The sequence below is a fragment of the Megalobrama amblycephala genome, linkage group LG3 (genome assembly GCF_018812025.1).
Source record: "Megalobrama amblycephala isolate DHTTF-2021 linkage group LG3, ASM1881202v1, whole genome shotgun sequence".
NCBI classification, from domain to species: domain Eukaryota; kingdom Metazoa; phylum Chordata; class Actinopteri; order Cypriniformes; family Xenocyprididae; genus Megalobrama; species Megalobrama amblycephala.
In genome coordinates this window covers 43,381,037-43,402,991 of record NC_063046.1, presented here as the reverse complement: position 1 = coordinate 43,402,991, position 21,955 = coordinate 43,381,037, and the positions used below count along the sequence as shown (strand labels likewise).

Here is a 21,955-nt window from a genome sequence, read left to right as displayed (position 1 = left end):
ATAAATTGAGGTTAAAAAACCCTCTCTAGAGTGTTCATAATCTCTGTGGCCAGAGAAAATGGTTTCAGAGCAATTTTAGCACATTCTCAATGTCAAACATCAATAACTCCTCCCATCTCCTTTTCAGCAGCCACTTCTACATATTCATGACTCACAGGGATCAATGAGATGACAGAAAGACTGATGGACAGAAGTAATCGCCTTTAGGACCACAATCACCCTGGAAGCCCTGGAAATAATTTCAAGCTTTCTGACGGTTTAAAAGTGTATAGTAATTGAGAGATTTAAAACGAATTTCAAATGAGATCCACAAAGCTCAGATAAATGCTTTACTGTAGTCAATATTCAAAAAGTAGAAGTTAAATTAGAGGCACATGATGAGCAGCTGAATTATGAAATGAATAAACTGCTCTTGTAGAGCTGCCCGATTAATCACTGAAAGACTGCGATGTCGATTTAAACACCCACACAGTCTTATTCCTAAATGACAGTGATTCGGCCATGTCTTAAGACATGCCACTGATCTAGAGAGAGCGGTTGTCATGTATAGGTATGAAACAGCTTCACAAACAGTCTTTTCGAACCACTCAGTGTCATTATTTTACAATAATTAAAATCACAGAAGTACTGGGATAAAAGTTCATAGTTCAGATATAAACACTGATGTCTATGGTAGCGATCAAAATAGAGCAAATCACCTTATGAAAGTAAATTGACGCTTCAAATAAAAGATTGTATCATTACATCGTTACACCAGTAGGTGGAGACAAGTGACGATTCAAAACAAATATTTTTTCATTGAATCATTCATTCAAAAGATTTGTTCAAATGTACTGATTCACTCAGTTAAGAAACAATTGAAGTTGTTATGGGTAAGTCATTGAATCATTCACTAAAACTGATTTTTTAAATTCATTCGAATTAACTAAATATTTTTAAACAGACTGCAGCAATTAACATTTTGTCACAACATCTAGTAAATTATATGTTATTTTGTTTAGTTTTCTATTTAGAATCATGGGGGAATAACAATCTCTCAATTTATCCAGAATCGTGCAGCTCTAGGCTCAACCTTCAGATCATTTTCATAATTTACATCTGCAATGTTCAAACAGGTGGTGTATACACACATTACTAAACAAGCACTGTCAGCACTCACTCCTAAAATTAAGTTTTAATAAGCTCCTAAAAGAACGGAACACCTTTTTGGGCAAAACGTGGGACTGAAGAGATGTGATTCAGACCAGAGATACCACATTCAGACACAAGAGCTTTTTTTCTAACAACTGCAGTTAATGGTGGTGGTGAGATGGACATCTGAAAGCTGGTCTAACATAATGATTCAGGTTCTCCTACTCCCTGAAACGGGAAAAAGTGGAAATATGTTCTGTTCTCCAGAAGCCCAACTATGCCAGATGAATTCAGACACCTCTGTACAGTGTGATATTACTAAATAGCTCCTTAACTGATCAGTAAACTTTTCAGCATATCTTTAAACACCTCAGAGGTTTATGGGTAATACTAGTATGTGATAAAACGAGGTGGATGTGTTGTTAGATTGAAAAGGCGGTTCACCACTGCTGAACAATCAGGGTTTTTCATCATTAGCTGGTCCAAACCAGTCTAGATGGTTGATCAGCCGGACTTGTTCAACTAGGTAGATTCAACAGCATTTGTGGTATAATGTTGATTGTGGTATAAAAATTAATTTCTACTAGTCACCTCCGTTTCCAAGCTAAAATCCAGGTTACAATGAGGCACAAATGGAAGTGAATGGGGTCGATCTGTAAACGTTAAAGGTGCCAAAGAACGTGTTTTGAAAAGATGTAATATAAGTATAAGGTGTCCCTTGAATGTGTCTGTGAAGTTTCAGCTCAAAATACCCCATAGATTTTTTTTATTCTTTTTTTTTTTTACTGCCTATTTTGGGGCATCATTAAATATGCGCCGATTCAGGCTGCGGCCCCTTTAATTCTCGTGCTCACCGGCCCTGGAGCTCGCGCTTGCCTTAAACAGCATAAACAAAAGTTCACACAGCTAATATAATCCTCAAAATGGATCTTTACAAAGTGTTCGTCGTGCAACATGTCTAATCGCGTAAGTATAGTATTTATTTGGATGTTTACATTTGATTCTGAAGGAGTTTGATAGTATGCTCCGTGACTAAATCTAACATTACACACTGTTGGAGAGATTTATAAAGAATGAAGTTGTGTTTATGAATTATACAGACTGCAAGTGTTTAAAAATGACAATAGCGATGGCTCTCGTCTCCGTGAAATAGTAAGAAACGATGGTAACTTTAACCACATTTAACAGTACATTAGCAACATGCAAACAAAACATTTAGAAAGACAATTTACAAATATCACTAAAAATATCATGGATCATGTCAGTTATTATTGCTTCATCTGCCATTTTTCTCACTGTTGTCCTTACTTGCTTACCTAGTCTGATGATTCAGCTGTGCACAGATCTAGATGTTAATACTGGCTGCCCTTCTAATGCCTTGAACATGAGCTGGCATATGCAAATATTGGGGGTGTACATATTAATGATCCCGACTGTTGCGTAACAGTCGGTGTTATGTTGAGATTCGCCTGTTCTTCGGAGGTCTTTTAAACAAATGAGATTTATATAAGAAGGAGGAAACAACGGTGTTTGAGACTCACTGTATGTCATTTCCATGTACCAAACTATGCCAAGGTAAATTCAATTTTTCATTCGATGGCACCTTTAAAATACACATGGTTTCAATAGACACACACAAAAAAATAATAATGTACTAAACTACTTTGTGTAAAGTTATATCTAATTTTAAAACCTAAAACAACTTTAAAATTATTTAAACATCTCAAATAATACACGTTTTAACAGAAGAGTTAATTTGGGTGTTTTGTTCACAAGCTTCACATTTATGCTATTAAAACATGACAAAACAAAAAAAAAATTGGCCATTTTATTTCCATTTACGTATTTCACTGTAAGCTCAAATTTTGTTTTTTTAATCAAAAGCAAAACGTCAAAACAAAAATTGTGGTAATCAGAATTATATTTAAATTGAACTTGTATTGAACCTGGAATATTCCTTTAAGCAGATTTGGGCTGGTAGACCACCTCAGACCAGCAACAAACCAGCGATCATATTCCAAATACCAGCCTGACCATCTTATACTGATATGACCTAGTTTTCCCCCCAGGATTCAGAGTTCTGAAACAGATCACCATGAGGCATGCTTTAATTTTCACATTGATTCATCACTTTCTTCATTCGCTGTGGCAGCGCGAGTAAGCCTGGCCAGTTTCTTACATCATACACTTGGCATGTCTCACAGCTTTCCTATTCAACTCTAAACTAGCTATAAATCTCCAGTGCTCATCCAGCCTCCGACCCCTCTGCATTGTGTCACTGCTAAAGGAGAAGAATAAAAAAAACCACATGGCTCCTTTAGCACAGCATGAATGTATCTGAAGCATTGTCCGAGGTGACCTCAACAGAAGAGAGAAGAATTTCTATTAAAACGTCATATCATGACAGTTGGCTTTGTAACACAACAAAGCAGACGCCTCCTGACGCACTTGGCTAAACTAACAATAGGAGTAAGTCGGAGTGCGATATGATGTATAAACTCAGCCCTGAACCCAACCGGGAGAGTCAATGATGGGAACCACGGTGGAGAGATGTGGGGGGCTGGAAGGGGGATTTGTGCCCTGCAGGACTCAGATGGGGGAGAAACTAGCATCCATTATTAATGGAAGCCGGCTGCAAGGGGAAATGGATCAAATGTGGCTTTTGGTGGAGCTGGTACCTCAAAAACATAAATTATTTGTTGTTCATCTTGAAAGCTTTGTCCTTTTCGTCCTCAAGTCTTTTTCACACTGTCGGCTACAATCTCATTTCAAAAACTGCTCATTTGGTAACACCGCAGAGACCAAAGAGGTCTGACTGGCGCCATATGGAAAGGTAGAGAAAATGCAGAATTAGCATTTCCCAGTATGCAATGCATTTGTAAGGAACGCAAGGTGTCACAAGCCGAATAATTCAATCACACATTATGGTAAATACCCATAAAACATATGGCCGTTTAATGGAGTCCAGCATACAATTATGGTCTTGAACCCCGTGGAGTGACTGACATGGGCTACCACAGCACATTTAATTCAATATAACAAACTAAGGTGTGGTAGATGTGACAGCACATGATGAAGTGACACAAAACAGAGGAGGAGGAGGAGGAGGTAGGCAGGGGGTTGATATTGATTGTTCCACCTCCAGTATGAGATCAGCACGAGCTAGCTGGAGACGTCAGTAAAAATAGAGTGTTTGCAAGCCCAGCGGCTAGCAGTTTACGGTATGTGCCCCCTGGGACGCCAGCGGACACAAATGAGCCTCAAATGAGTCTCCGTTGGTCACGCCACATATTCCACCTCACCTCCATCCCCCATGCCTTCACATAACAACACATCAAGCGCTGATTGAAATTCAAATAGGAGCGCCGCACAACGGGATAGACGTAGCAAGGCATCGCGCAGGCTCTCAGGGGCCCGATACAGCACAGCTCCAAAACCACTTAACTGCTAGTCAATTTTCCACTGAGATTCCGGAGCGATGTTTGGCGATATGTGATTTCATGGGTGATCAATGCTCTGTATAACATTTCTGTTGAAGAAACCCAAAGTGCAAGTAGACGACATCCATTTTTTTCTGTATTTGCCATTCACCAGAAATGGTCACATTTACTTGTTCATTAGCGGAAGGAACTCGCCAGATGAAAATGGATGGCAAAGCCTGAAATTATATAAGGAAAGGTTTACCTTGAGTAATTCAGTTACAAGGGTTCAATAACAACAAACTGAATGAGTTCCAGAGCTCATCAAGGACCCAAAAATCAATTTGTGCACAGCAAAGCATTAGAAATGAACAAAGGTTTATATTAGGGAAATCTCATTCTGGAGATCATCGCTCCAAGCACACTTAAATTATCCCGACTCTAAAATATTGAAAGACTAAAGGCTGAATTGAACATCAGTCCAAAAAAAAATAATACGCTTGCTGTGAAAGGCTGGTGAAGTGATATTAACAAATTTTCCATGAGTAACCACTTGAGATTGAAAACCATTATAATTTTTAAAAGATGTCAAAATACGATGGGAATCTAAATTAAATGTTTCAAAAGCAGAATTAACTGAAAGCATTACTAATACTATGGCATGCAAGTCCTGCACCGTCTTTGCTACACATATGAATGCAACACGATCACATGAGAATGCGTATCAATAGTACGAGTGTGTAATCTCGTAGAATATATACATTATATATTATGGTACGCAGTTTTTCACGTGCATATGATACGCACTTTATGGTGTGTATATGACACGCTTAGGGGGTGTGGGGTGGGGGTTTCGTACGTATAATACGCCATAAAGTGCGTATCATATGCACGCGAAAATGATCGGGCTCATGAACGATACCAACAAAAATGACTGAAACCAAAACCTAAACCGAACATAAGATTTGGCAATTAAATTTAGGTAAGTGTGTAAACACTGTATGCTTTTCAGGAAGTCATGTCCACAGGTGATAAACCAATCGTAATAAAGTTCTTTGGCAATGAGTCGCGCTCTCAATATTTTGTGGTAGCTTATTTATTGTTGTGCACTAGAGGTCTTCTCAGGTCCTAAACTCAGTACTCGACCCAAATTATTCCTTCCCTGAACCCGACGTGCATAAGTTGATTTTCAAAAAAGAAACCCAACCCGAGACACACCCAACAAAATTAGACCAGAGTCCAACCCAACTGCAATTTTGTTAATATTATTAAGCAAATCCCCAAACTCATTTTCTCAAATGCCTCAGGTATTGCAGAGTGCAGTTTATGTGGAGTGCACCAGTATTTGATTTTTTTTTTTTTTTTTTTTGTTGTTGCTGTTTTTGCATATAAATGCAAAGTGCTGTCATAAAACTCTAGGTGACACAGGCTGATAGATCCGTTCAGATAGATAAGATTAATGTATTCTATTTTGTATAGCAGCAGCATGTCTTACTTGCTCACAACAGCGTGTTGTGTATGTTTTGGCAGTAGCAAGTTACAAAGGACACAAATTTGTATAATGACATGGGTATGACATAGGTATTACAAGGAGAGGGCTTATAAATCTTATAAGAGTAACTGTGAGAAAGTAAAAATGTGCACAGTTTTCTGTGATGGGTAGGTTTAGGTGTAGGGGTAGTGTAGGGGATAGAAAATACGGTTTGTACAATATGAAAACCATTACGCCTATGGAATGTCCCCACAATTCACAAAAACTAACCTGTGTGTGTGTGTGTGTGTGTGTGTGTCTTACAATACTAACAAAAACATTGCATAAATAACCAACAAATTTCACAATAAAATTATCTTCACGAGCACGAAGGCTCATCCCTACTGCTTCCACAGGGGGCTGGTCACTGTTTACTGGCTGCAGATAGATGTGAGGCCCAGACTTCCTAATGGCTTCCTGTATTTCACAGAATAGTTTCCTCTCAGGAAATTTTATCAATACAAGCCACTTCAGCACTGACCCAAAACCACAATACACAAGTCACCGACTTTAATTAAAAGCGACTGAATGCGCTGAAGGCATGCTTCCACTAAGACCAGTGAAATGAGGCATAAAGAGCATAACTTTATAAAAAAAGAATTAAACTGGAATGCTTTTATTGACCGAGAACCAGGATTAAGTGAAAAAATTTATCTCATCTCACACAAGACCGAAAAGACCAATCTTTTTCATATCGCAATATTGCGATCTAATCAAAATAAAAGTGTTGAAAAACTACTAAAAGAAATTACTCGAGGAGAGTAGACATCATAAAGCAGAATGGAACTTTTGACCTACTGGAGAATATTACAATCTCTTTAGATAAATGGGGCATAGAAGAATATGTCTGGAGCCCGTGGGCTCAATGCAGGCTGGCACAAGCGAGCGGTCCAACCCTCATTAGAAATTAATTACCACTGTAGTCAGCGTGGGGCAGCCGTACAGTCACTATGTATCTAAGGCTTTACCCAGGGGGAGCAATTGAACCCCTGACCCCCCTCTTTTCGGCAAGTAATATGCGACACCACCCTGACCGTGAATTACTGGCCCAGCCATGCTGGGAATGCAGGCAGCGGCAGTAAGACTATGAAGTGGGCTGGTGTGGGTGGGTCAGCCCGGTCCACTGCTCAGTGAATTGTATTATCCTTTAGGAATTCCTCAGTGAAACAATCTTACAAGCTCAATATGTAGAGACAATTCCATGAGTGTTTATTTTGCCCCCCAAAAAGATGTAAAGGGTAATGACTGCGATAGCATCTGATTGCAACTGCTAATTATCCAATCATCAAGTTATTGAGTACATGATGTTGCCTAATTCACATGAAGTGGGGTGACAGTCTAAGTGTCTAAAGGTGAGAAACGGAAGATATAAGAGTTTTGTATAATTACCATACATTAAAAGATCCAGCAATAGTGGCTTCCTTTAATGGCTTTTGATTAACATAATGGGCTGATACTAACTCTGAAAATCACGGGTGAGTACCATCTCTTCCAAAATGGTCAAATTACCAATATCAAACCTTATTATAAAAGGTGAGAGACAACATAAATGAGAAAATTATTATTTGTGTATCTTGGATAAAAGAATCCCAGGAAGGTTTTCCCTCTGCTTTGAAAAAAGGCCTTCTTAATTTAGCCAAATAGTTCATTTGCTTCTTTTTCGAGCACATAAGTGAACTGGGGCACATTTGCATAGGTCTGTAGCAGCAATTACTTCCTAAGGCCCACATGTAATTCTGAATTTTTAAAAAAAAATCTGCAGAATGGATTTAAATAGTAAAATGTGTTAAACTGTTGAAAGTACTACCATCTTCCTTGCTGAAAGCAGACTATCCCAATCCTGTACTAACTACTACCATTTTTGTTCCCTAAATATGTTCAGTGATCCATTCCACGCGTTGCACACTCAGGTTTGTTTACCCAGGTGAAAAAAAAAGTACATTTCCATAATATACTTAAAGTGGTCTATTTTCAAGCACTAATTTGTACTTAATATACAAAAATTCTTCTTTAGTACTTCTTCAGATAATCTTAAGAACATCTAAATGTACTCAACTGTGCTATTTTGAGACACCATGAAATATGAACTAAAATGTGCTTTTAAAATAACTCTGTATTTAGATACCACTTAAGAATTTGAACCCATAGTGTACTACAAGTGGTATCTAAATACATATTTTAAATTGAGAGATAGTATATTAAAAACACATTTTAGTTCATATTTCATGGTGTCTCAAAATAGAAGTTGAGTACACTTAGATGTTCTTAAAATTATCTTAAGAAGTACTAAAGAAGAATTTTTAGTATATTAGAAGTACAAAATTAGTGCGTGAAAATAGAGCACTTTTAGTGTACTTTTTTTTCACCTGGGTAGAACTTTCCAACATTAAATCATTTTTGCACTAACAAAAAGTTGGATAAAAGGGGGGGAAATCATGTTTTTTTTTTTTTTATCACTTTGTTTTTTTCTAATTAAAAAAAACAGAACATAAGTTTGTTTTAAGCCCCCGCTTAATAGGCTGAAACTTTTTTGAAATGACCGTTTGAATTGGAAAACTGTGGAGCTTTCTGTAGGCGTATTATTCCACAGGTAGCTGGTCAAATGTGCGTGTTCATCAAGTCTTTTCCATAAATCAGCTCATTAGGCATACAGTAACAGCTGGCCTCCCCTTAATGATGCCCCCTCCCATACGAACACGCTCACTGGGATCATGTGACACGTGTCCAAGGATCCAGTGCTGGAATGTCAAGCCTACTCTGCAGGTGCTTTTCTGGCTTTATCTTCTTTTCCTGGCTTTTTTCTCCAGCTGCATTTATCCATCGCAGGGCCAGGGGTCAATTCTTGAGGTCAGGGACCCAGAGCAGCTGGTTTCCAGCATTCCCGTCACTTGTAACCATCGGGAGGAAATTCTTCATATCTCATCTTGCATGCACTGCAGCTGCAAGACTATCTAGAAGTTATAAATGCAACCACCCAGAACAAAACCACCCAAACCGACTTACCCCATAACAATGCCCATACATTAAAAGGGTCCTTGATTATTATTTAACTTTTTTTAAATTAGTTAGTGTGTAATGTTGTTGTAGTGTCCGACACCGTTACTGACAATCCTCATTTTGGCTGCGTGAGATTCTCCAGCTTTGTTGTTGTTGAGCAACCGAAGCGTGAGCTGTTAAAGCTCCGCCCTCTTCTGGAAAGGGGGCGGGGAGCAGCAGCTCATTTGCATTTAAAGGGACACACACAAAAATGATGTGTTTTTGCTCACACCCAAATAGGGGCAAATTTGACAAGCTATAATAAATCATCTGTAGGGAACTATTTTAGCTGAAACTTCACAGACGCATTTCTTGTAAAAGGGGCGTTATAGGTCCCTTTAATCTCGCTGTAATGTGCAATACTGTGGAAGGTAAGTAATGCACAGTACTTTATGGCTCGTTGATATCTATTATCTCTACAAAGGTGCAGATCTCACAATCACAGAAGCACCTCGATCCACCTTTCAAAGCCAAGATATACAGTATTCACAGCGCATGATGTAACCTCGGCTAACATCAACTGAGAGATTCTGTACTCATTTCACGTTATGAAATGCATAATTAACATGCATTATAACAGACATATTCAGAAAAACATCTTAAGAAACCATATCTTTGAGTGAAAACCTTGACCCATCCTGCTTTTACTTGCTAAATAAAAAGTCAGAATATTCTAACTTTTATTCACCCTCATGTTATTCATAAATGTATGATTTTTTTCAATGAACAAAAAGAGAAAAAAATGTAAAGCCCTTTTCAATTTAATTACAACGAATCAGGACAGAAAATTATTTTCAAGCAAAATAATGCAAAACAAACATAATCATGTCATAAAAGTGGTCCGACTCTTGCTATATTTCCCAAGTCTTCAGAAGCCAAATGATTGCTTTGTGTTAGAAACAAACTGAAATTTAAGTTGATATAGAGTGAAAATCTTGGGTCCTTTTTCAAAGCTTGAAAGCTTCAGTTCAGATTCTTTGTAATATGAAAGTTTTCCAATTTGTATGTCTTAAATGAATTTTGGGCCAAGTAAACAATATTAAAATGTACAATTTCCAAATGAACTACAGCTTTAATGATTAGTGACACTTGGAAAATAGGTTACTAATTTAAGAAAAAATGCACTGTTTAATGTTCGAGTCAAAGCATTCCATTTTCCACGCTTCCTTGGTTAAGCAAAGGAAGGAGTGTTTGCTTTTCAAGCAGGCAGGTACTGTACGACAAGCCCTTTCTGGATCTTTGCGATAAACCAAAAGCCAACCTCAGGATGGCGTGTCGAGAAGATCTTAAGCGCGGTTTGAGCTGCCAAGAGCCACAAGCCGAGTTCAGGCAGGCTGGCACTGATGTTGAGCTTTTTCACAATCAGTCTTCAGTAATACTTCTACAGGCTTCAGCTCTCTGCCACACTATGAGACCTTTTTACAGAGACATGAGGGAAGGGCCCCGCAGTGCCCGTCATCTGCGTTCAAGCAATGTGCAACAACAACAACAGGGTGCTTCAATCACCTTCAGTGGTTTCACAGCTTTAGTCTGCCAGGGTGCTTGGCACAGATATCAGTTCATGCTGCCGTTACTCGCATATAACATTTACTGCTGAGAACAGGGACCCAAGTAAAGGGAAATATAGCACAAATTAGCTTGTCAGCATATTCAGCAGGTGTGTAGAGACTGTAACGACTGTTCCTTTCGGGTTCCGTGATTAAACGAAATGCTGCAAAACAGGCCATAAAGAAAGCAGACCCCATTTCATGACAGCTCAACTAGCAGCAAAGAAAGATAGGGAGAGAACAATACTAATTAACATACCCGTCCATGGTCAGAAAGAAGAACGAAAGCTAAACACTGGAACAATTTGGGTCAGCGATAAATGGGTTTCAGCTGGACTGAGCAGTGAACAGCCACATGCAGTTTTACACATGGAAAAAACGGAGAGCTCATATTTGCTCCAGTTCAGCGGTATGGTGCTGACTGTGAAATATGCTAAATGGTATTGCGCAAACTACTTCTGGATAATTCTGGGTCACTTAACAGTTCACCATCAAGACTCTGGGCCCTACATTTGACTCAGGACCTCCTTCAAGCCAAGAGATTACAATTCTGGCCAATGCCGGTAATCATGGGCGGGGCCATCGGGCAATCATTGGCCATCGGGCAATTCTGGCAAATGCCAAAGGGGCTGGACCATTTTTTTAATGTGGGCCGGTCAGTTTTATTATATATATATAAATAAATAGTTTTTACAGGCCGACAGCGCATAGGACGGGTTTTTATTGCTAGCACGATTTCACTATGGTTATAATAATATTAATAATAATAATAATAATAATAGTTAAGAAATGGTCAACGGCCGGCCCGGTCCCGAGATGGCCTACCGCCCCGCACCCTTTAGTTACTGTTGCTATGTATGTCCAAACAAGCCATGCCGCTCTCACGCCACACATCATGCTCTGTCAGAGTGAAAAATACACTGTAGCAAAGAGGACACTGACAATGCGTCGACAGACAAGAGCAATTTAAACAATAAATACCCTTTAGTGGCTCTTCAATGTGTCTTGACAGATTGCTCAATTCAAGCAGCCCGTGACACTACACATTTTTTCATTTTTTTTAATCTAACTGCTTTGTCGGACATAAATGTGGATACGGCATTATGATTGGTTAGATCACCTGTCAATCAAACTCAGTCAAAATCAAGCACATCATCAGAGAGAGCACAACACGAGCAAATTGTCAGTAAAAGTAAGAAAAAAAAAAGGAAAGGTGGTGGAGAAAAGGTTCGAGAAAGCAAAAAAAGGCTCTTAAGTCCGACGCTTCCAACTGCCTAAAATTACAGTGCTGTTGAGGTAAGAAAAAAAAAAAAAAAAAAAACAGAAAATACAGCTAGCTCAAGTCATTTTCATGCAATTCACGCTACTTTTTTTTATTAAATAGTTGTAAGCGTAGCATACAACCCGTCTATTTTAAAATGTCATTGCTTTGTGATAATTGGTTACAAGTGTTAGCTAGCCTGTTACTGAATTACATGACTGAAATATCAGCAGATAAGGTGGGATTTAGGGTAAACAGACTGCTGTACGCTACTTGCAATATAGTCAAAAACGCGTCAAAAATGTATAGCAACCCAGGTGAAAAAAGTACACTTCCATTAAAGTGCTCGATTTTCGCGCACTAATTTTGTACTTAATAGATTGTTCTTAATTTTGTACTTCCATAGTATTTTTTAATAAAATTCCTCTTTAGCACTAGATAATCTTAAGAATATCTAAGTGTATTCAACTGTGCTATTTTGAGACACCATGAATTAGGACTAAAATGTGCTTTTAACATACTATCTCTGTATTTTTAGTGTTATGGGTTCAAGTGTACTACAAATGGTAACTAAATGGTGTCTCAAAATAGCTCAGTTGAGTACACTAAGATGTTCTTAACATTATCTTAAGAAGTACTAAAGAAGAATTTTTAGTATATTAAAGTACAAAATTAGTGTGTGAAAATACAGCACTTTAAGTACATTACAGAAGTGTAGGACCTAGGAATTATGGAAGTGTACTTTTTTCACCTAGGAATGCGCGTGTCCGTGGGTGTGGTGATGTGGGCTGGTGTGGCTACAGTGCCAGGGCTGAATTTTTGTCCCAGTCCGCCCCTGCTGGTAATTATTTTAATTTTATGGCCAGTATTAAAATTCTATATACTGTAATCGCAAATAAGTTGCCAAAACTCAAAAACTCTGAGGTAAACCAATCTCATGCTCCACTCGTCACCATGATGGTAACTAGGGTTGTTCCGATTCCGATACTAGTATCGGAAATACCACCGATACCACAAACATTTCTGGCATCGGTATCGGCGAGTATTTAAACTCACGTACCGATCCGATACCATTTTCTTAAACAATACCTAGTTGTGCCCGCTATCTTTGCTTAACGCAGCAAATCGGAAATCAATTCTTCTTCGCGGCTCAGAATCATAGACAGTAAAAGAAATGGACACAGCGACCCCATTGGAACTCAATTGAGACAAGTGAAGCCCATTTTTAGCGATTTTTAGCACTTCCGTTTCTGACGCGCAGACTCAAACTAAGCTTGATGACGTCTGCAACCTGTCTGACAGATGTAAATCTTCTAGTAGCTGTGCGTTCAAACTGCCATCGTTAATCTTGCAGAGACGGCGAGCTTGAGCGGGGAGTTCTTTGGCGTGAGTAAGCAGGAGTAAGTATTCTGATTAATTATTTTGTATAGTATTTTAAAATGTAACGCCAGTACGCCATCTCTCTTGACATCTCCCCGATTGCCTGCGAGCTTCTCCTCCTGTCTGTACGGTAATTTCTCTACTGTGCGACAGAGAGTCGAGTGGTTATGACGCAATCGTTAGCCTATTTTTACAAAAACTGTATCTACGGGGCCATAATGTAACATAGAAGGTAATGGAGCCCTTTATACATTGTCGTGTATCTTTAGAAATAAATAATGGACAAATGGAGTCTTTAAACGCCTCAGATGTAAAGTTATTCACTGTCAAAGTGACGCCAAAATGAATGGGAGTCAATGGGGATGCTAACGCAAGTGAAGTTCTGCTACAAGATGGCGGCACCCGGCCGACTTCAACTTCCGGTCGACTTCCTTGGGCACTGCTCAGAATGCAAACACAGGAAGTTGTGCTGTGTTGCCACAAGCAACCACTGTTTAGAGCAGCGGAGAAGTGAAAACGCGCTAGCAGTATGTCTGCTGTTTGGCAGTATTTCAGACCAGTAAAACGGCGACATGTCTCATATGCAATGCTGCAATTTCGAGTGGCACAAGTATTGGCAACTTTAACACAAATAACTTAATAAAGCATTTGAAGACGCGTCACCCCGCGCAACATGATGGTTACATAAAGGCTAATGCTGCGTTCACACCAGACGCGAATGAAGCGATAAGCGCGAGTGATTTATGTTAAGTCAATGCAAAGACGCAAATTGACTCCCTGCGGCGCGATTCGCGTGAATGACGCGGTGCGAATTGAGCGATTCGGGCGTTTGACGCGCTTAAGATGGAGAAGGATGAGGCGTGCCAGCTTCATTCAAACAAAGAGAAATGTTTTCAAAAGACAAATAAAGATAACCGACAAAATTGTCGGGTTTATCGTTCTGGATGACCAGCTGCTGTCAGTCGTCGAAAACATGAGATTTTTATTTAACAAAATTGTTTCTGGACTTCAAGTTTTAAAGAGATTATTTTCTTATATAGCCTAATTATATTCCTAGATTTATTTGTTGCACTGTTTTGATAGTTATATTGTAAAACTAATATACCTTTTTCAGTTTACAGTGTTAGATTTGTGGCTGCATTTGAAGTTCTTTTTCACTTAAAATAAATAAATAATATAACTGACAAATGTATGTCAGATAATAAAAATACTGTAGTTCACTGTATGTTTTTCGTCTGAAGCACACCATAAATAATTCTATCAAATCATACAGGGCTAGTAGTGTATATATATATATATACAGATACACACCCAGGTATCGGATCGGTACTCGGTATCGGCCGATACCCTGAGCTCAGGTATCGGAATCGGGAATGGAAAAGGGGTATCGGAACATGGTAACCCGTTTCGTGAACTCATAAAAGTTCATTAGTGTGAACTAATTTGTTAAGTTTGCCCTACTCAAACCAATTATCTTGAGCATTAGGGAAAAATAATAATAAAACAAAACACTAGAAATAAAATTTAGTACATTTAGGCATCACAAATGGATATTCATTTTGAGATCTGTTAAAAATTCTATTTAATAGTTTTATTACTTTTTTTGTGTTTTAAAAGGTAATCTAAATGTAAAAATATGGGAAATTAGCATGAATATTGCATAATTAAATATATAATATCAGTTGATATATAACCAATACAAATACTGGATTATGATTTGAGTCTACAGAACAACTTTAAAACAAAATTCTAAATTCTAAATAACTTTTTTGACTTTGTTCATCTGTAACACCCTATGTATGAGAAATATTAATAGTGTTGTTTGTCTTAGCTAAAAAGTAGTTAGTGTATAACTCATAATTTAAATACCATTTAATTTTAGCATAATTGTAGATTTGTGAGGGTCAAAACAATCACACCAAGAGAAAGATACTACAAAATGGCTTATCAGAAACTCTAGTTGGATTTTGCTTCACTTCACCGAGTATGAGCATTCATATCATACATGCATCATAATCTTCTCCAGCTGCTGAGGCTGGCAAGAGACACGGCACAATTCACCCGCAAAGAGAGATCCACTGGGAACTGCAACCACTCAGATCCCAAATGAGGGTGTTGACCACCAAACATTCCGTAGGCATGACCATTTCATCGGAATTCCTTCAACAACAACAAAAAGCCATACACTAACTGGTGTGTATTTGCGTAGACTGGTCATTTTCTCAAATGCTACTCTAAAATAGTGCACTCAGTAACATAATGATACACTACTGATGGTAATGGAGCAGAATTGAGCAGAGTTGGCTTGGATCATCAGAAATCTTTCCAGCGGAAGCTCACCATTTCAATAAACGGACTCAAATTTTCACAAGTAGTCCTAACCATTCATACCTCAATTTAGAGACCACCAAAAAAAGAAATGCTGGTGAATAGTCTGTGCTGACGTTAAGGCTTTCTGACTCAGCCAATAAAAGCTAGCTTGGAATGGAATACTTGAGCCTACATACTGCTTACTATATACTTTACTATTTTTTTTTTTTTAAGTAATAATTGAAACAGCATGCATCATTGAACATTTCAAACTGAAGCATGCTAAATTGTTGCCATATGATCTCACTACGTGGCATGTTTAATCCACAAGTCAGACACAAAATATGCCCATTTTACACTCCAATTTGGAGTCATTTGACTGTCCGTTCTAATGAAGATTCAAGAAAGAGATTAAAAAAAAAAAAAAAAAAAAAAAAAAAAAAAGGAAAGATGATATTGCCTGAATTTTTTTGCTATCTAAATGGAAGGTCACATCAAGTGCATTACATTCTGGGATAAAGAATGAAGCGTGCTCCAGTTGGATACTCCTTATTTTGGCCAAAGTAGAACATCATCCATTCCATTCCATGCAAAGCAATATGTAATATGCCATTCCAAACATACCAATACACTGCCATATCGCTTAGTACAAGGGTTTGATTCTGTCACAAAGAAAGCCAAATTATGTTGACAAATATCAGGTCAAATTATTAACCAGCACTTTTGCCGCTAGTGCAATAAACAAATAACTCCATCAATCATAATCCATTTACATGCTGCTATCAAGCCTTCATTTGCACATTAGGCAATTAGCCAAGGGCCCATTGTCCATCTAAATGAATAAAGAACGTCGAAGGCTAGATCTCTCAGCTGGAGCTTATTCAGACGCCCTATTTCCAGCGAGATTCAATTGCTGACAATACTTAATTTGTTACTGTGATATTGATCCTCTTTGTTCCCTGACATCTGAAAACATGCAGCTGCAACAGTAATGATGACTTTCGGATAATGATTATAATGCAACGGACAGCCATATGGCCTAACAAGCTATTGCGCCGACGGAATATTACCAACAAAGGCATCCATTTATCTACGATTCAAATATATATCTCTCCACATACTGTAAATATCAAAATACAACACAGCCCTAACAAAAAGCAATCTGTATTGCCATAGTACCTTTTGGTAACACTTCAGTATGGGGAACACATTCACTATTAAAGGATTAGTTCACTTTAAAATGAAAATTACCCCATGATTTACACGTTATAAAGTAAAATAACTAGCCTCCGGCCAAACGGATTCTACTTGCGTCTAAAGCGTAACTCATGCAAAATATAACGTACATCATGGCGTAGCGTAATACCAGTACGTTACGCTTTAGATGCAAGTAGAATCCGTATGGCCGTTTGGACAGAAGCTAGTTAATTTACATTTATAACGTGTTAAATATGGATATTTTTCTTACACAAATGCATCACTTTGCTTCAGAAGGCCTTTATTAACCCTGCGGAGCCATGTGGAGTATGTTTATGATGGATGAAAGCATTTATTTGAGCTTCAAACAGTTGGTTTCCGTGCACTGCCATTATAAAGCTTAGGAGCATAAGGGTGTTTATTAAAGGTGCCCTAGAATTAAATTGAATTTACCTTGGCATAGTTAAATAACAAGAGTTCAGTACATGGAAATGACATACTCGATTGTTTCCTTCTTCTTATATAAATCTCATTTGTTTAAAAGACTTCCAAAGAACAGGCGAATCTCAACATAACACCGACATAACACCAATATTTGCATATGCCAGCCCATGATCGAGGCATTACACAAGGGCAGCCAGTATTAACGTCTGGATCGGTGCACAGCTGAATCATCAGACTAGGTAAGCAAGCAAGGACAATAGTGAAAAATGGCAGATGGAGCAATAATAACTGACATGATCCATGATATCATGATATTTTTAGTGATATTTGTAAATTGTCTTTCTAAATGTTTCGTTAACATGTTGCTAATGTACTATTAAATGTGGTTAAAGTTACTTTCGTTTATTACTGTATTCACGGAGACAAGAGCCGTCGCTATTTTCATTTTTAAACACTTGCAGCCTGTATAATTCATAAACATCTTCATTCTTTATAAATCTCTCCAACAGTGTAGCATTAGCCGTTAGCCATGGAGCACAGCCTCAAATTCACTCAGAATCAAATGTAAACATCCAAATAAATACAATACTCACATAATCCGATGTATGCATGCAGCCTGCATGACGAACACTTTGTAAAGATCCATTTTGAGGGTTATATTAGCTGTGTGAACTTTGTTTATGCAATGATGAGTCGAGAGCTCAGGAGGGGGCGGAGAGCGCGAGCAATTAAAGGGGACGCAGCCTGAATCGGCGCATTTCTAATTATGCCCCAAAATAGGCAGTTAAAAAAATTAATTAAAAAAATCTATGGGGTATTTTGAGCTGAAACTTCACAGACACATTCAGGGGACACCTTAGACTTATATTACATCTTGTGAAAAAAAAAACGTTCAATGGCACTTTTAATATAACTCCAGTTGTATTCATCTGAAAGAAGAAAGTCATATACACCTAGGACGGCTTGAGGGTGAGTAAATCATGGGGTAATTTTCATTTTAAAGTGAACTAATCCTTTCACAAGGACTTTTCCCTCAAACTCCTAATTTACTGCTTATTAATAGTAAGGTAGATTTACGAATCTTTTGTTTCGAATCAGTGGTTCAGAGCACGTATCAAACTGCTAAAATCACGTGAACTTTCGAAACACTTATAATGTAACAAAGCCTCGTTTACTGAAATCACGTGATTTTGGTGCGGATTCGAAACAAAGGATTTGTAAAGCTTTGAAGCTTCATAAAGCAGTGTTTTTGCCCATGACTAGACATTGTTGAATAAAGTCGTTATTTTTATATTTTTTTTGGCGCACAAAAAGTATTCTCGTCGCTTCATAACATTAAGGTTGAACCACTGTAGTCACATGAACTGTTTTAAATGTGTTTTTAGTAGCTTTCTGGGCATTGAAAAAGGAAATGATCTTGCTGGCAATGCAGGCCTCACTGAGCCATCGGATTATATCAAAAAAAATTAATTTGTGCTCTGAAGATGAACGAAGGTCTCACGGGTGTAGAACGACATGAGGGTGAGTAATTAAAGACTGAATTTTCATTTTTGGGTGAACTAACCCTTTAAGTTTGGGTAAATTAATTTGGGTAATTAAACAAGGTGTGCTTTTCATGTCATGTTTTAAAGTTCAACGGCAACAAGCAGCTTCTAGATATTTCAGTCAAACAAATTTGACATATTGTTACTTCAGCATTCTTTTTGTTCACAATTAAGCGTTTCCACACCATTGTTTACCAGTTGTAGCTTATTTACATTTTGTGCATGAAACAGACGCTGATGAGGTCAAAAAACATGATTGGAGAAGATCTAATTAAACATCATTTTCGGTTAATGGCTTCTTCCTTCCAAAACTGTTTTGGCTGAAACCAAAAATGTTTTGTTTTTGCCAAATATTTTCAGTTGCAAAAATCCAGTGCATCACTAATATACTAATATCAATATTCTTACACTAACTTAACTTTATAACCAGGTATATAGCCTATATAGAACAGAAAAAAACACTATCTGTGTTAGAGCAACACTGTGTCCTTTTGTTCAGGTCTTGCAAGGTCTGTGCAACGAAGGCCTCTGCGAAGGACGCAGATCTCTTACATCGCTGAGTGGTTGCAGACAAGGTTGTGAGGGTGTTTATACAGTTTAGCATGCTGTTTACATTGTCCACAGGGAAGCCATCAGCACACAGTTCTCTCCCAACAGGATTATGCAGATAAGACGGGATGCAAATTGGATGCAATGACAACTTTTAAAAAAAAAACAGACAAGCCCATTTCCTTTCCAGCGCAACAAAAAGTTGGAACGCCGTTATCGGCGAGATCTAGGTGACCTAATCTTTACGAAACTGCTTATGGTTCGCGTTTGTGCACTTCAGGACCTCAAAAAACGTGTTTCAAATAAACACATATTTTCAGAAGGGGACCCCACAATTAGTAACTTGAAACTCACTCTCCGCATGTAGGTCCAATTCTCTGGAATCAATCAAAACTCCCAAAGGAACTCCCTGTTCCCCCCTTAATCTCCTGGTTTTATTACTTTCCAGACAGAGTCTGCCCATTCCACCCAGCCCCCCATTCCTCTCTTTTGTACTGATCTCCAGCAAAGCCTGTGATTTTTTACCACAGCACATTGCTTTTCATGCAGCAGAGCAGCTTTCATCAGCCTCTGCACGCAAGACAGCCCAGCCGCAAACTCCACTACGGCCTGCTTTCACCATACGTGATCCTACTGAACAAGCACACAAACTAGTGAAAACATGCTGCCAATACTAATCAAAGAGTTAACTGATGCATCATGCAAATTAAATGTGAGCCTTGTCATATTCAATATGAACAAAGATTATGATCTATGCTCCGAAGCTAAAGGCATATTTACACAGCTGAGTTAAGGCTGATCTGTGCCAGCTACGTATTCTGTGCAAAAAATGCAATGCAATGGCAAAGTACGAAAATAAAAAATGGTAGCTCTGACCCAGCTTAGTCCCTGCATCAAAGGCACCTCTGATGCTGGTTTGGCTTTGTGTAAATGAAGTGCAATCTTAAACTTTGCCATTATCGTGTCAGTGTATATGTGTAATTTTTCATATTCTGGTTTAAAAAACAATTTCATATTGTATTATTTCAAATGCAATGTCAGTGAAAATGCATTTATGCCACCTCAAGGCATCTTTTCAGGTTATACATGCCGCTTCTATGCAGTGTAAAGCCAGCATTATATTCATAAGCAATAGTTTTTTTGTCCTAGGTATGTTTTCTATTTGGTTTCAAGCAAGGGAAAGTAATTTATTTTCATTCGTTCAACCCAGAATTCTACGCACACACCAAATTAACCAGGGTAAATGTTCTTCTTTCCAAAATACCTTTCTGTTTTCTTTCAGGTGTGCAGTCAAAAACAAATGCACTATTCACCTTCTGGCGTGTATGCAAAAAAAAAAATGCTTTGATGCAAAAGATCTCTGATTTCATACAGGGTCAGTGTCTGTACATGAAACTCCAACAGTGCGTGGAAAACACTCTTTGAGCTGTGGTTTCCACAGACATTAGGTTATTAGCCCATAATTAACAAGATTTTAATTACTTATTTACTTCCACAAGGCCGGTTTGGAGACTCATTACTTGATGAAGGAATGGTTTTCTATGTGAAGGTGTTAATGCAGAGCACACCTTTGCAGTTAATGAGCCTTTTCAGAGCAAATATAAAGATTAAAAGGTGATATTTCGCATATGTTTTGATTTACGATGCTTGTCTGAACGGTGTGTGTGTGTGTGTGTGTGTGTGTGTGTGTGTGTGTGTGTGTGTGTTCGACGAACTGGATCAAATCATCGATTTTTGTGTTAGTTGTCCAAGTTAGTTCAGGTGAAACTATTAGTCACACTTTCATATATTTCACACTCGAGTAACAGACAGCAGGTCGCACCGCAGAAAGTTTTAATGCTCTTTAATCACAGTCTTACCTTTTTCAGCATGTGAAACCGTGATCGTGAGGCAGAAAAGAGAGAGGAGCAGCCGGGCTCCCCGCTCCGCCATCACTTTAAACACAAGTATAAAAAAAAGTGTGAAAAGCCTCGGACACAATCCGTATTTAAAATCCCTCTGATCGCGCGCACGGATCAGTTCAGCAGTGTGAACACATCCGGAACGAGTAACTTCCGAAAGTTGCCGAAGGAAACATGAAGCTCGGTGAGCAGAGACACGATCCGCCGCTTTAAAACTTCAACAGGCGACCGAGGAAAATCAAAGTCAATCCATATTTCCGAGATTAAACCAAAGCCGAGCTGGAGAGGAGCGAAATGAGAGGCGTCAGTGCAGACATAATGTGTAAAGGTGAAGAGAGAGAGAGAGAGAGTCAGTCCGGACGGCTGGAGATATTTTGCACTGATCTCCGAGAGAGAGAGAGAGAGAGAGAGAGAAAGAGAGCAGCAGGAATTCAGATCGGAACCTGGGAAAACCGGAACTGGATCAGAAAGAGATTAGGATTCATCTGATGTGGCCATCACAAAAGCCTGGAACGGCTTTTACACATCTATTTAAAGTCTTTATGAACAATTTAAGGATTTAGTTCAATATTAAGATGTTTAAAATATTATTAAATACCACAAAAAAAGATCTACCTGATTATTGATCAGGTCAGGTGATTTGTTTTTTTTTTTTTTTTTAACTTTTTGTTATCTATATTGTATATAGCCAATACTTTGGCATGG

The 21,955-nt window shown here is 38.3% G+C and overlaps 1 protein-coding gene across 9 annotated transcripts in view; it reads right to left on the bottom strand.

Moving 5' to 3' along the window:
- neo1a (neogenin 1a) overlaps positions 1 to 21,654 on the bottom strand; it is a 199,834-nt gene extending 178,180 nt beyond the window's left edge. For 5 of the 9 annotated variants that reach the window (XM_048185579.1, XM_048185580.1, XM_048185582.1 and 2 more), the window contains exon 1: positions 21,209 to 21,653. In XM_048185579.1, the coding sequence (XP_048041536.1) occupies positions 21,209 to 21,281 (73 nt within the window). In that variant the 5' untranslated portion in view covers positions 21,282 to 21,653. Of the gene's footprint in view, positions 1 to 21,208 lie in introns of all 9 variants that reach the window. The other 4 variants (XM_048185583.1, XM_048185578.1, XM_048185584.1 and 1 more) reach the window with 1 other exon arrangement.
- Between the last annotated feature and the right edge of the window lie 301 nt (positions 21,655 to 21,955).